The sequence below is a fragment of the Serinus canaria genome, chromosome 2 (genome assembly GCF_022539315.1).
Source record: "Serinus canaria isolate serCan28SL12 chromosome 2, serCan2020, whole genome shotgun sequence".
NCBI lineage: Eukaryota > Metazoa > Chordata > Aves > Passeriformes > Fringillidae > Serinus > Serinus canaria.
The window spans coordinates 135,378,385-135,395,273 of record NC_066315.1 but is presented as its reverse complement, the minus strand read 5'-3'; the positions used below and the strand labels follow the sequence as shown (position 1 = coordinate 135,395,273).

The following is a 16,889-nucleotide window of genomic DNA, read 5'->3' as shown; positions in this document are numbered from 1 at the left end:
AAGCAGCATTTACAGGTTTCTAACTAAATGGTGTAAAATTAAGGCTGAAAAATAAACAGAGGGTAAAGGAACACAAGACAAAGTGATTCCTTTCTCATCAACAGAGAGACTGAGTAACTAATATTATAATCTTATTATTAAAGACTTTTTGTGATGCTTTTTTTTTTATGGTTGCCAAGATAGCAGTTGCAGAGAAACTTTCTTGTGTGTTTGTAGACTGTATTGCTTTTTTTAAAATTGTTTCTACAAGTTACTGAAGCAAAATTATGGAGAGATAATTAAGAGCTTAAAGTCCGAAATAATTTTCTCTGCATTTTTAGCCAATATAGTTCTAGCAGGCACATAAGAAAAGCTACTTTTCTTCCTTTTACAGTTCCATTGGTGCTTCACAGTGCATCTTGACTTTGAAAATTTCTATTCTAATTTATTAATGTTGTCCATTTGTGTTCATTCTCAGTGCTTCTAGATATTATATGTAAAATTCTTTCACTTAGAAAAACAATAGTATGGCATTAGTCCTATTTAATTTTTCATGAACAGTTTTAGGACATTTCTGTCTTTTTAAAATTTCTATGTGCTTTTTAAATAATTGGTTTTATTTAGAAAAATGAACTTTTTTCTGTAACTTGCATGTACATATGCAGAAATTCTAATGATTGTTTTTCAGCATCTTCTCTGCAGTTTCTATGGATTTTTTTCTGTGCATGAACTAAGTAATGTATTTTTATAGAAATTTTATTGACTGTATTTTCTTTTCAGTCAGTGCTCTCCACTTCCATTTGATCATTTTCTCCTAAGAGATACTGCCAAATAGTTTGCAGAACTTAAATTTCCAAAGAACTCTTTGCTGATGAGAAGACATTATTTTCCAAATCTGCAATACAAAACATGTACTGTGTGTTTAGGGTACCTACTTAATCTCATTTTTAATCAAGTTGCTATCAGTCACTTTGGTATTCTCATATTGCAGAGTAATGTGGCAAAGTGCTGACAACTTACTGGCATGTAGGTATTGGTAACTAAGTTGATCAGGTTACTCTTTGAAACTTTACACAGTCCTGAAATTGTATATTGGTTTTAGGAGAGAGTTTAAAAACAATAAGTACTAATCTTGTGTTGGGCATCATTAATCATGTCAGCAAGGTGCAGTGAAATCCATTCTAATACGATTTTGTTTTATTTGCTTTGAAGCTAAATAATAATAAACTGTTACCTTGCATATATTTGTAAGCTACCAAAAGTGCAATATTATAGAAAAGGCTGCACACTGTTGTGAAGATTTTGCTTTTGTCCCATAAATTTTTCATATAAATTCAGTGCACTTGCTGTTATACTATTTACAACTTTGGTAAATGTCTAGCTTCTTAGTCAACCATAATAATTGTGGAAAACTATTGAAATGGTCAAAGTTCCTTGTATTTTGTTTCAAGTGGTCTCTACTCCTGAAGAAGTAATAAATTCTTTTCATTACTTTAAATATATGCTTAGCAACATGAACATGGAAAACATTCTCAGGCACATGGTGTGATTCTTAGGGCTGTCCTGTGCAGAGTCAGGAGCTGGACTTTGATGATCCTTGCAGGGGGAAAAACAAATAAAAAAAAGACAGAAATGTAGCTCAGGCTTTCCTCCAGGAAAAGAAAAATATTCAATATTGACCATCAATGTAGCTAACAAATTGTTCTGTCCTTTACTCTTAAAGAAGTCAAATACAAGCAGAAAGCTATTTCTGTCCTTGTGAAAGGTATGTTTTCTAGGCTTGTAGTATCAATATTTGAGACCTGCTAGAAGAAGCACACAAGCAGAGTACAATATTTAGAATAGTGGCTAGAAGAGGGCATGGGCCATAAAATGACTACATTAAGTGATTTAGGTAGGAAAAAGGTTCTTATATTGCACCTGGCAATACCATTTTTCCTTTGTAGATTACAGAGCTTTTCAGCATATTTTAATAATTTCATATACAACCATCCATGCATATTTATCTCTGAAATTCAAGAAATGTGAATGCAGGGTCCTGCACCTGGGAAAGGGAGAGTAACCCCAGTAACCCCATGCACCAATACAGGTTGGGGGTGGAAAGCAGCTCTGCAGAGTAGGATCTGGGGTCCTGGTGGACAACAAACTGTCCACTAGCCCAGCAGTGCCATGAAGGCCACTGTTGTCCTGAGGTGCATTAGGAAGAGCACTGCCAGCAGATGAGGGAGGTGATCCTGCCCCTCTACTGAGCACTAGTGAGGAACACCTGGAGAACCTGGAGTGTGTCCAGCAGAGCCCTACAAAGATAATTAGGGACTGGAGCTTCTCTCTTACAAAGACAGGCTGAGGGAGCTGGGCCTGTTCAGTCTGTAAAAGAAGTGACTGAGAGGGGGCTTCATCACTGTCTGTAATTGAAGGGAGGGTGTCAAGAGGATGGAGCCAGGATCCTCTTGGTTGTGCCAAGTAAAAAGATGACATGCAATGGATAGAAACTGCACAGGAAATTCCACCTGAATACACATGCATATATATGTATTTGCACACAGGTGTGTGCAAGTGCATGTATATAAACATGCAATTGATTATAAGGATATAGGGATAGTAATTTTTATGGGAACTTTGGTTTTCTAGGAAAAAAAATATTCACTTTGAATAAGTGATGATGTGTTTCCTTGACCAGAGGAAACCATATGAAAACTGTTAAAATAATCTTCATGACCCCCAAAATGAGTATTATACTGAACTCACAGGTAGCTGTAAGACACAAAAAAGAGGGAAAAAATATCCATATTCAGAAATTTTCAAAAATATAACTTTTAAAATACTAAGGACTCAAAAAATTCATCAGTATTCTTAACCATTAAAATTAACCTCTATTTTTAAAAGCTCCTACACACTTGCTGGGATATGTTCTCATTCTGTCAGATTCACCACAGTCTTGCCTAACTGACCTTGTGCCCTTTAGCTCAAAACATCTTAATTAAAGGTGATCCATTATCAAAGTGTTGGTATAGGAACATAAGTATGTGTGCATTTCTGTGTGTGTTAGACTAAAATCACTTCTAGCCCCAAAATATGTTTCTATTTGTGGACAATAGTGTGTGTCAAGACAGGAATATATATTCATTTTATTGGTATGTTCAGTAACTTTTAGTGACCAATAATTTTACAGTATTATCACACTATAAAGAAGCATTTCCTTTTATTTGCTCTGGGTTTAATATCTTCTGGGATTAGTGTCTCATCATTTCAGTTCTTCTTCCAAATTCACTACCATTACATAAAAAGTTAGGGTACGTATAACTAGAAACATTGGATATTTCTTACACAAAGAATGGGAGATCATTTTAGGAGACTGTATTAGTATGGCTCTCAAGTCTGTGCTCTTTTTCTTTTTAGTGGTCAATTGTTCTGATCCTGGAATTCCTGCAAATTCTATAAGAGAAAGTAAAATCGAACATGGAAATTTCACGTATGGCACAGTGGTATTTTATGACTGCAATCCTGGATATTTTTTGTTTGGCTCTTCGGTTTTAATTTGTCAACCAAATGGCCACTGGGACAAACCTCTACCTGAATGCATTAGTAAGTAGATAATGAGTTTGCTTCTACAAAGAATGTGGACTAGATGAGGTATTATTTTTTTACACGACATTTTCATCAGTCTCATGACAGCAATTACAATAATCATATATCTTTTAAATCCTACTCATGTGTTTGTGTGTGGTACTGATGGAGGGTCTCAGTAGCTGCTGAAATGGCAGTTAAATTATTCTTGTATGTAGCAAATAACATAGGATACTTATGAAATGCAATAGCCAAACAAACATCTCTGAATGCTCCAGCATAATAATTCCTGATAGCAGAGATGCAAAGTCAAAACCTGTTTCAGTTATGGAACTTGTCCCTTTCTTTGATGGGATAAGTAGCTTGATTGCAAATCACAGTTAAAAAAAAGTATCTAAAAAAAGTGTCTGTTGGTCTCAAGTTAAATTTAAAGGCAACATTACCATTTCAAAAAGAGAAATATTCCTTGAGAATAAAGTATCTCCAAAAATAAACTAATTTAAAGGTACAGTTGCAAAGATTTCTTCCTTCTACATATGTATTTTAATCTCTTAGTCATTTTTAACTGAATTCTCACAAGAAATTTAATAATGCAGCCTTTATTCTTCTTTTAAAAGAGCTTTGGGAGTAAAAGTGGTATATGTACTTTTGAAAGGGCATCTTCTGCTTTATTTGTGTCATTTTTATAGAGGAGTCAGTGAATTTTACCTAAGGGGTATCCATGATATTTTGTAAACGTAAGCATACCAAAAGTTTTTGAGAGCCTTTTTTTAAGAGCTCGTGGAGTGTTTTGCAAATTATTGCTGGAATGAAACTCTTTACAATGGTGTGTATTGATAGTATAAGGAGTAATGATTTAAACTAAAAAGAGTTTGTTTAGATTAGATGTAGATGGTTGTTTTGTTTTGTTTTGTTCTGTTTTGGTTTTTAGTGAGGGTGGTAAAATAGAAAGGAAAAAATTAGTATTAGAAAAAAAAAAAAGAAATTCAATCAACTTTTCATATGAAATCCCAGACTGAAAACATTAATATCAAATTAAATTTTGTAGAATGAAACCTAATCATATTAAGGGTAATATTAAGGGTGTTCTAATTTTTGAAGTCAATTATTAGGGATCCAAGACTTCTAGATATAAATGCAAACAGAGAAGTGTGTACAGGAAAGCCCAAAGGTAGAAACTGTAAGGTACCAGTATGAAGTTGACTGTGTCCTGTGTGACATCTGAATAGGGCAAAAGAATCAATCAAGAATACTACAGATAAAAAAATATTCTGAAAAAATTGTGAATGTTCTTCACAAGATAAAGGTCTCATTTTGTTGAAGCCTGCATGAACAACAAACCTTTTTCTTGATGATGTTCTAAGTTTTCATTCTCAGCAATTATTCATAACTGACAGTAGATTTTAGTTAGAAGCAAGTGATTAAAAAAGTAACATGCTGACAACAAGTGCTTGTTATGTGAAGTTGACTATTCTGGCTGTTTTGCTCAAAGTCCTCAAAGCAGAACAGTCACAGGGGTCAGCAACACTAGGTCGGAATCAAAGTTGGTCAATAGCTTACCACATTCCTAAATCCTTGGTGATCCTGTCAGGAAGGTTCTGCACCATGAAGGTTGGACCTTTGGAAGAACATGTCATTAAATGCAAATCAGTATATACATAAATTAAAGCTCTAAGACCATAATAATAATTTAAGAAAGAAAAATTGCCATCTTTGATTTTGGTCTTATGCTGTATTGTGCAATCATGATACTGTTGCATGTATCTGAAATGCCATGGAATTGAACACATCCTCGACCCTGATCAGGCTTCTGATCTGGATTTTTCTTTAAAAAAAAAGTCCTGCTGAAAATAGTATTTAATGCGATGAAATTTTGATAAAACAGTTGTATGATTTAGCAGCTGGTTCTACTACACTGATATTTACAGCTCTAATTTGAAGGTTTCATGGTACATAAATACAAATATCTATGGCAAAGATAATCTACATACCATTGACAGATGTAAGATAAAAAATCAAACATCAGGCCTAGATTCATTTTGTGTACATACTGGATTTGTTTAAAAAATTTTTGTTTATGAATTTTGGTGCATTTCCCAAACTTGATTTATTTAGCTTGCTTTTAAATTAACTCCTTGCCCTGAATTATTAAAAGAGGGATGAAGTTCTGCATATTCAGATGCACAACTGAAGTGGCTTTGGCAGATACTGAGTGGTTTTGTATGTACCTAAAATATCTTTTTTTGACACCTCCGACCATTTCTTTCACAGATTTTGGTCTGAAGCATATGTTGCATTCTAAACCCATGATCTTCCCCCTTCCCACAAACCCTGAAAGTGTTAATTAACCCATTACAAAGTTTATGTGTGCAGTTATGAAAATGAAAACTAAAAATTGTACGATCAGTGATAATAACCTTCTTTTTCTCCAATAATTATGCATTGTAGTGATTGACTGTGGACATCCTGGAGTTCCTCCAAACGCCGTCCTGTCTGGAGATAAATACACCTTTGGTTCTACTGTTCATTACACCTGCACGGGGAGGCGATCACTGCTAGGGCAGGCATCTCGCACATGTCAGTTAAATGGGCACTGGAGTGGATCTCTTCCTCACTGCTCAGGTAATATATGTCAACTAAAGACTGTATCCTGAAGTTGTTTTAAATATATTTTGTTTTTTTCAGAAGGCTGTTTAAAAATCTGTAAAATTATGTATAAAGCTGAATTACCAACTCAGTAGAGGTAAAAAGAAGTAAAACCAAAGTAAGCATAAAGTATTAGCTAGAAAATAAGTTGGGAGAAATAGATTTTCTTGTTGGCACCTAATATGAACAAGAAATTTCACCTTCAGTTGAGTTTTAATGAAACCAGTTTGCTTTGAAAATATTTTTTATGTGATTTTTTTGCAAGAGTGTTAATTTCCACAGTGAAGTCTTGCAACATTGTCTCTTCAAGATGATGGTTTAATTCTCTTATATTTTTTCTTTTAACTTGCAAAATGTCTACTGGCTTGATGACACCACAGATATAACTTGATTGTGCGATACATCCATCTGTATAATAAGGCCAGGTAGGCTGCACATAATCTCAAGACAGGATGCTCAGTTTTTGAGGGAACACCATCTAATCTCTGTAATACTTTAGCCCCCACTGAAGTTAAGATATGTTTTTTGAAAAACTTATTGCTTAGGAATATTGTATTACACGGCTTCAGTTTGATTCACTTTAAAAGCAGTGATCAAGTGAAAAACAGAAATCCAAGTCACCCACTAATTTGGGATTTGATTAAATCCCTTTGTTATTGCAGACTATGTAAACAAATACTGTAATGAAGGTTAACCATGTTATCAGTTTTAATTCTCAGTAAATACTGGTGGAAGTTCTTTCATGTCCTACATATGTTTCATAATTTAATTGAAAAATATCAGAGGAGTTTTGAATCTTATTTAAACTGATGTAATTCAGAGAACTTTGACATGTTTAATGGCAAGAAAGAAAATAATGGCAATAAAAAAATAAGTGACATGTTTTTCTTAGATTAGATCTATGCCAAAACTAGAAATGAAAAATAACTGATGTGCAAGACTGGCTATGCTTTACTAGTTTCTCATTCAAAATCCAGGGTAATTTAGAGTATTAGTAAATAACAGCATCATAAAATGGTGGAAGTCAGAAGGACCTTTACAAATCATCTAGTCCAACCTCTGATAATAGGTAAGGACATCTTCCACTAGCATCATAGAATGATTTGTGGTGGAAGGGACCTCCAAGGATCATCTAGTCCTCCCATAGTGCAATGAGAAGAGATGTGTTCAACTAGATCAGGTTACTCAAAGTCCTGTTCAACCTGACCTTGAACACTCCCAGGGGTGTTGCATCCACAAGTTCTCTGAGCAGCCTATTCCAGTGACTCACTGCACACAATCTAAACTTAGCCTCTTTCAGTTTAAAATTGTCCCCTCTTCTCCTGTCACTATAGACCTTGATAAAAAGCCACTGTACATCTTTCTTCTATATTTATGTACTGAAAGGCCACAATGGGGTCTTCCTTTCTTCCTTTCTTCAGGTTGAACAGCCCAAATTCTCTCAGTTTTGTTGCCCAGCAGAGGTGTCCCAGCCCTCTGATCATATTTTCTAAATTCTTCTGGACCTGCTCTAAAAGGTCTTTGTTTCTGTTGCATTGGAAACTTCATAAATGGATATAGTAGTCCAGGTGGAGGTCTCACATATTCAAAACCTTTTGTTGTTTTTTTCCTCTTCTACCTTTATTTCTTCAGTGTAACCAGTTATAAACTGATTATCAGCTGCAATTTCAGGATACAAAATTTTACATCCCAAGGCACAGACATAGTTGAAAATTAACATGAAATATTAAAATAGAGCTTCTTGGTTTGAATATTGCATTAAATTCTACAATGTTGAAAGAATTTTTCAGCATCTGAACTTTGTCCTGCAAACTCTCAAAAAACCTAGAATGTGACAAAACCTAGAAAAATGTACACCTGATTTAATCCTAAAAATTTCTGTTAATAAAGCAGAAGGAAATTTGCCATAATGAAACAGAGATCAAGTTCTCATAATCTGTAAATTTAAAGGTATGCACTAAAAATCAAACTTTACTGTAAAATAATCTTATTTAATAAATAATGATATATTCATATATTTGAAAGTTTGAACTACTTTAATAAAAATTGGTTTTCCAGCTAGCATGAATCTATATTTGTAAGCGGGAAAAATTCCTCTAAGGCTACTTATAATTTTTCATAGTGTTAATAAGAAAAAAAAAATCTAAATTGTGAACTGCAAAAATAATTTTAAAAAGAGACAAACATATCAAGGAATACAACTTAAAAATACACATGAAAATATCAAAGCAGCCCTACTGGAAATAGGACTATTCTATAGTACTTCTCCTATTAAATTAAGTTAGTGTTGAAATATCATGGGATATTATGAGGGATCTGCATGAATTTATTTTTAATTATTGTTTTTCTACCTACACATAGGAAACTCTCATCAGATCTAATTATTTTTTCTTAATACATGAAGAAAAAATTTCTTGACATAGGAACATTTAAATGTTAATCATAATGAATCAAATTGTACAGAATAAAACTCTTATTTTCTTTAATGTTACTGTACGCAACTACAATTCTTAGTAGAACTTTGAGATTTTTTTTCAAAGCTTACATCTGAAATGCTTGCTCATTATGAAGTAATTTTCTGTTTATGACATAGAATTAATGTATTTTGCATCTAAAATATGCTAAATCATCAGCTTTCATTATTAGCCTTTAAATTGGTTTCTTCATTTTAATGCACATTAAAATATTAAAATTTGCATGATTGTTGATATTATTGATAATATAGAATATAGAATATTTATCTGAGAAAAGAAACAGCATACTTGTCCTTTTAGTATATGAAAAAGAATTAAAAAAGGTAACCCTAGTTCAGTGAACACAAGGTAACTAAATTTTCTTACATCATCCTTATGACAGTTTCTTGTCACATGACATTGAGCTAGAAGGAGTTTTCATGTTCCATTGATATATACTGGCATGCAGAAACAGTTTTCAATCAACATACACATATCAGATGGAGTCAGAATTTTTTTGCAATGTAGAATTCCTCATAAGTGCAGCAAGGACTGTAAATAGTCTAAATATCCTCCATTTCATCAAGATTAAATGCCAACTGAGAATTTGTTACACAAGTGAGTGAAGGATGGCTCATAACTAACTGTAAAAACAATTTAGCTGAGTCTGCATGAGGTAATAAAAATATGCTCTCTTAGACTTCATCACAGTCTACAAGTTCCTCATGAGGGGAAGAGGAGGGGCAGACACAGTACATTTCTCTCTGTGTGGTGACCAGTGGCAGGACCTGAGGGAATGGCCTGAAGCTGTGTCAGGGGAGGTTTAGGTTGGACATTAGAAAAAGGTTCTTCACCCAAAGGGTGGTTGGGCACTGGAACAGGCTCCCCAGAGAGGTAGTCACAGCACAGCCTGACAAAGCTCATGAAGGGTTTGGACAATTACTCTGAGGCACATGGCATGAGTCTTGGGGATGGTGCTGTGCAGGGCTGGGAGCTGGACTCGATGATCCTTGTGGGTCACTTCCAACTCAGTGTGATTCTTTGATTCTATCACATCTGATGTGATTAGTCATTTAGAAAAATTATTTCTGTAACCTTCAATCAAAAGAGCTGGTGGTTAACCTTCCTAAAATAAAAAGTCTAATAATCCATAGTAATAATTAGGCATTAGAAAAGAACACATGATTTCACTTAGAAAAGAATATGTGATTTCTATTTGGCATAGCAAATAAGCTATTTTCATTTTTTCATCATATAATTCTTTTAGGCATAATGTTAAATAACTTGCCAAAAACTGAGCTGTTATTATGGAGACTTTACAAGTGTAGACTGATGAGTAGGCCCTGTTCCAATTTTGTCACAGTCTAACTAAATACTACTAGAAAATGTAAGATACAGATTCCCAAAACAACAAGAAACACCCTTGATCTAGGAATTTATTTTTTTAAATGATTTCAAAAATATGAAGCAGACTTTTTTTCCAACTAGAGGGTTGTTAAGTCACTTAAGTACCTTGGACATAAATTATTTTGAAAGCTTATAAAAATTTTTTTTGCTAGATATTGGAACTATTTGCAATTTCTTTTTAAACAGGGCTGGCAATCTGCTTTACTGATCTGTGTCAAATAATAAAATGGGTAAACAGAGAACAGCTGAACCTCTCAGGCTTTGATTTTGAAGCAGACAGCCAACACTTTTACTTACTTGATTATATTTGTTATTTATGAAATAATTTAAATACATAGCACCATGTACTTCTTAGACATAATGGACTAAACCAAGTATTTGTTCATGCACCAAAGTTTCCAAAGCAAAGGAAGCTATTCTACTCTTCTGCCTTCACTATTCAGTTCTAAACATACTTTTGTTAATAGAGAGTTGTGTCCAACCCTTCACTCCCAGCTGCATTTTTAGACCTATACAGTGCCAAGTAAAGCAGCAGAACACTTGTTTTTCTCTGCATGTAAGACTCCAGGGTGCTAACTTCCCACAGAACTCCTCTCCAGTGAGTTCATCACTTTTGGTCTTTTGCATATTTAGATTTTGCAAATCTGTTTACTATTTCTTTGTAAAAATTGCTTGTGTTACTTCTATTTAATTTTAGACAAACCCCAGAAAATCTGCGGAATACAGATTACAGATTATATACATAATAGAATTAATTCTTTCTGCCTGATTCTTGAAATATTTAATCTTTATTCAAAATAGTGTTACTAACTACAAAGTAATGCAGATTTTCTCTCAAAAACATTGGTATGTTTGACATATTTTTTGTCTAGAAAACATTCATTTTATTTGCAAGTTGTTAGAAAAACAGATGGGCTGTGGGGAAGAAACTAGAACAGTGGAGCTCCAAGAATTCTCGAATTCAACCCTTCAGTATTGAAACTCAGGAATATATTATACCTTCATCTCTTTTTACACAGAAAACTATCTTAAAGTTATCTAAAAAAATAAAGTAGATGATCCTAAGTTAATGTTAAATGTTTCAAACAAATGCACTGATGTTCATATCATGTGTTACCTAGATCTTCCTAAAAGTTCTTACATAGTTAAAGACTTAGATGTATAATTTTAGATATTATTTTTATTAATTTTCCTTGTTATCACTATTACTGTGTTGATTATTCTAACATTTATATATAATAGGTAGAATTTAACATTATTATTTTTTTGTATATAAATTCAAACATATTTACCATTAACCTTCTATCTTAGAATTTTCTGAAACATTTATATATGAGGGAGATTTTGACTATCAGGCAGTTTTGAATTGATATTTCAACATTTCTAGAATTCAGGAAAATCCTTCATGTCTGTTACAACTCTGGTGATATCATAAAACTAAGAAATATTTTATGAACACTAGTTATGCACAAGAAAATTGTCTTTGCAATCAGGACCTTGGTTTTCCTCAGAATTGCTTATTTTAAAATGAAAATTTACCAAGGTTTTGTGCTTGCCTTTTCCCCCCTATTTTATTTGATAATTCTGTTATCGAAACTTTAGCACGGTATTAGGAGAATTTGTGAAAATTATAACTCTTCTTTTGCATTTCTACAAAATAAGTATAAAAAATGAGTGGAGGATCAAGTAATTTTGCAATTATAGGGACTCACACTCACTGATATATATGGGGATTTAAAAAAAAAAAAAGCGTTTATGAATTTATTTATAAAAACATAGAGACATGCTTTATAAATGCAGAATCACAATAGTACTTCATAATTATTCTAATCTTTGTACTCTAAAATCTAGGTGATACAGCTGGTTCTTGTGGTGATCCAGGTATCCCAGGCCATGGGTCTAGGGAAGAAAACAATTTTAAAATTAAAAGCACGATACATTTCAGCTGTGATATTGGATATATCCTGCATGGCTCAGAAGAAAGAACATGTTTAGCAAATGGAAGCTGGACAGGAAGACAACCTGAGTGCAAAGGTAAATCAAAGATCCACTCCATTTTTGTGTTTTTAATACTGTTGCTCAGAAAACAAGTTTTGCACTCTGTGGTGAACAGGGTGCAATCATTTTGGACCGAAAAAAATTTTGAAATAAGTTTTTGCACTATAGCAGTGGCTTGGCATCAGGTGACAAATTTGAAACCAGTTCCTGGCACGCATGATACTGCATGTCTACAGGTTTTGAGGAAAAAAAATAGATAAACCTTTAGAACTCAATTTTTTGATGAATATTTTTTCACTTAAAAATCCCAGCATAACCTGACCTTTAATAACAACCATATAACACTTGAATTTCAGACAAAAACCCCAGTTTTAGGAAAACGTCACTGTCAGGATTTCTTTAGATTTATTCATCTATGTATAAAGGGTTGACCTAAAATTTCATTTAATAATACTGTTGACATTATTTTTTTTTCAATAGAAAACAAAATGCTGAAACAAGTTTATATTTAATATAAAATTCTGGAAATTTCAAGGTAGACAATTATCATAAATGAAAGCTTTAAGAGGATATTTCTGAAGAATCCTTTATTGCCTAAATTACCTTGCTTTGTAATATGAAATAATTCCCAACAGATTCTTTTGCAAAACAAAGCGTCTTGAAAAGAAGAAAATAATTTGAGAACCGTACTCTTATTTTCTACTTTATCGTTGTTGACTGTGTTATCTGTTTGAACAAGTAATTTAATTTTAAAAACTTTTTTCATAAACTGGTTTTGTAATATCCTTTCTACTGAAGGTTTGTCAGAGTTAAACTACATTAAAAATATAGTGTGTGTGTGTGTGTGTGTGTGTGTGTGTGTGTGTGTGTGTATTTATACTGGTATCGAAAGGGGTATGCTTTGCCCAACTGTTCCATCTTCTATTTTCCTTTGACCTTACCTATTACAGAAATAAATCAGCTGTTATACATTTTAAGATAGTTTTGATGATATTTCTTTCTTGAAATGTTTAATACAGTTCAGAGATAAATGTAGATGTTGATAGTGCATGCACAGGTATATTGTTCTAGTTTAGGTCATATAGATTAGATGTATATATTCGTAATCATATAAGAAGGACACATTCAAATTCCCAAGGTGAACATTAAAGAACTGGGATACATCAGGATTCCACCATTCAATACTTTGAATTAGGAAGAATATTTCGTTGATGCTAGAAACACATTATTCAGATTAAATCTACAAACATAATTATTGATCCTTTTTTTTTTTTTTTTATAGTTGGAAGGGGTTTTTTTTGCAGCTAAACTATCTTCTCACTAATGCCGATTATAAAGTGAAATTTGTAAGTTTTGTTTCTCTACAAACCAAAGAGGAAAAAACAGTAATTCATGCACGCAGTTTTTTACGGTACAATGTGCCTTATCAGTAGGTGGTGAAACTTACATTTTTAAGGACAAGAGAATGGATGGATTTCTAACAAGAAACACTGCTGGAAGAAGGGCTGTTCCTGCTCCAATTTTTCCCGTTTCAGAAATCCCCTTTACTACATTTTGAAAATATTCCACATTTTCTTTTATAGCTGTGCAGTGTGGTAATCCAGGAACAACTGCTAATGGGAAAGTACTTCGTATTGATGGGACTACATTCTCTAATTCAGTAATTTATTCATGCATGGAAGGATACATACTTTCTGGATCATCTGTAAGACAATGCACTGCCAATGGAACATGGTCTGGAACCTTGCCAAACTGCACAAGTAAGACACATTTCTAATGACTAATCTTTGTCTTTCCTCTCCTCTGAAACTAATAAATAAAGTAAAATATAGAAGTCTCATGCCAAAACATTTTCAGCTTTTTCTTGCACTACTTCTTACATAATTTTGTATGCTAAATACTTTTTAAAAATATATTGCTATGCAAATGTGAAGAATATGATTTTTTAAAGGCAGAGTGTAGTAAAATGTTAGACTGCTGTTTCAGTTTAAGGGAATTGTAGGGTTACATGATCTACCTACTTTAATTCTTTACTAGTATGTTTGTTCAATCTTGTTTCTGTTTTGTGATATGACATATCCCGACATTTTTTATTTTAATTGCGTTACTTTGTCTTGAAAAACTAGCAGTATAATATTCTGTTCTTCCAGAGAGTAGAAAATAAAAAACTTGTAATGAACACTGGAGGATTCTTTTCATAGTGACTCCAAGGTCAAAACCGTTGTCCCATTTTGACATATCATCTTCTGTTTGGCCTCTTCATTAACCTTAAAACTCCTTTGGCTACCCAACTAACAGAAGCTATTACAGCATCTCTAACATTCATAATGAGCATTTTGCAACACTTTATTTTCAGGCCCATCTGTTCCTTCTTTATTACATGTCCTAGTTCATCTTTTAGTAGCAATTATGAAAATTTTACATTTATATGATGTATGAGACTGCCTATCATTTTCAAGAAACATATCCTCATCAGAGGTATAGCAAACTGTTTTTTAAATTTTGAACACACTTAGAGCAACCCAAATAGAAGCCAAAAGATAGATCATAAAACTTCTTGTGTTTTTAAATCCATCTTTAATGAATTTTTGCAGTCATAAAACCTGAGAGCCCAGTATTTTTGTTTATTTATTATTTTAAAAATTGGAATGAGAACCAGATTAATTGTACCAAAGATAAAGGTGGTTTGTGATGTCAACTGCATCTGCATTTTTTTCTTGTATTTTAGAATAGCATTTTACTGAAATACATGCCAAAAGAGTCTTCTCAAGACACATTACTCAGGCAGAAACATGTGATTTTAACTTGAAATTTGTTGACAGAGGAAGTATCATAGTAAAACAAAGAGAGGGAAATTCAGGATAGAACACTTTTGTTTAGTCAAGGTGTTATCAAAATTTAGGGGGGTTAGAGCTGACACTGTAAGAAGAGAATAGTGTAGATAATTTTATGCTCATTTACAGGCTGGGAGCCCTGGGCAACGTACCATCAAACATGACTGACCTGTGTGCAAACTCAGCCCTAGACCATAGCAAGCTATTGTAGGATTTTCTTAGAAAGAAACAGCACTACCATTTCTGCAGCCAAACAGAAACATCATCCTCATGAGAGCTTCTTGTTGCACTGCTCAATAAAAAGCAAGGCCATGCAGTCAGCAAGGTGCAATCACTGAGTGCCTGCAGCAGGTTTGTTGCTGGGAGCTGGCTGAGGCTGTGCCCAGGCAGGAGATCTGCGTGGCACAGCACACAGAAGGCCAGGTGGCCTCTGAAGGCCACCCTGGCTGTGCAGCACAGGCCTGGGGCTCCCCAGCTCCACCCTGCTGGGATTCATTGGCTCTCAACAGGAAATGCTCTTCTGGTCAGCATCACTGCAAAAATCTAGGACGTTTTTGCCTAAAATAGTGACTTGAGTAAAGGTGGTTCAACTGAAATGAAATAAAGATTAGAGGAAAAAAGGATAAAGTCATTAGCTTTATATTTTAATTGAGTCAAAACAATAGTATATCTGTGTAAATTTTAAGGATCCTTTTAGTAAAATTTGCACATAAGGATATTAAATGCAATATTTCAAATAAAGAAAGTTTCAGAGTATGTGAAAGTACAAGTGTAGATAAGACAAACAGTTCTGTCTTTCCCAGTTTTATGTTATTTGAAAAGTGACCAAGAAGAATCTATGGGTTTTTAGTTTTTAAAAAAATTGAAATTACTGTGTTACTAGGTAAGCTAAAATAGGCTGATCCCCAGATTTCTTTATCAGTGCATTAGCTACTTGTTTTCTTCATCAGTACATTAGCTACCTTTGCAATAATTCAGATAACCCTGTGGTATGTTTTCTAGTCTCTTATATACATACAGTCTTTGCAAGGGACATTTTAAGATTTGATATATGCTGTGTAGTTAGTATCTGCTCATTGAAACCATGGTAAACCATAGAGAAGGCATGTTATCTGTCTGTCTATCTATCTATCTATCTATCTATCTATCTATCTATCTATCTATCTATCTATCTATCTATATCTTGGATTCTCAGGTCCTGAGTTATTAGGTCAACTGAGCTATACCACAAATATGTAGTCATGGATTTTTGTGATTTTGGAAATCCAGATCCAGAAAGGGTAGCTTTCACATCAGCCATGCTTTGGCACTGAGTTGCAAGTGGCCAGGACTTGTACTCTGCTCGGGAAACTGCTTCTCACATTTTCCCAGAAGAAATAACAGTGCTGTAGGGTGATTTTTCAAATTTTCTATAAAATAAACCATTAAACACAGGGAATTCTGTATTTTGTGTGAACTAGATTTTTTCCCTTGTCACTTTTTTAGCACTTCCACTAGTGTTCTCTCTCCAAAAACTGATTCAGGAATTGATAGATCCAGTTGACCAGATCTGAGGGAAACTTACCTGTTTTAGCACTATTCTCAGATTACAATGATATAAAACTTCTTGTTAACTCCTTATGAGTATTTTATTTCATTAGGAAATTAAATTATCTCCTGACACTAGAAGCCATAAATAGTTTTACAACCACTCCCACCCATTAAAGTACTATAGACCCAGTTTTTGTGTAAGCCATAGCCCATGTTTGGGGGTGACCTGAATATTCTCACCTGTTTATGTACATGGGTACTATGTGAGCATTTATAAATTGGGAGGCTTTTGCAGGCATATATTTAAAATTTTCCAGATTTTGTTTACTTTCAGAGTACCATAGAAAAGTAAATTAAGTAATGAGCATTTACTTTTTTAATAATGAAACTGAATCAATAGAAGAATTTTAGCCTATCCAAGGGTGGTAATGGCATATGTATTATTTTTTTCCTTTTTTCTTTTTTTTTCTTTTTT

General features: G+C 33.6%; 1 protein-coding gene across 3 annotated transcripts in view; it reads left to right on the top strand.

The window, feature by feature from the left end:
* The window catches only part of CSMD3 (CUB and Sushi multiple domains 3), a 579,290-nt gene that overhangs the window by 528,881 nt on the left and 33,520 nt on the right, over positions 1–16,889 (top strand). For all 3 annotated transcript variants that reach the window (XM_050970810.1, XM_030234789.2, XM_050970809.1), the window contains 4 exons: positions 3,379–3,564; positions 5,995–6,168; positions 11,904–12,086; positions 13,634–13,810. In XM_050970810.1, coding sequence (XP_050826767.1) covers positions 3,379–3,564; positions 5,995–6,168; positions 11,904–12,086; positions 13,634–13,810 — 720 coding nt within the window. The remainder of the gene's footprint in view (positions 1–3,378; positions 3,565–5,994; positions 6,169–11,903; positions 12,087–13,633; positions 13,811–16,889) is intronic.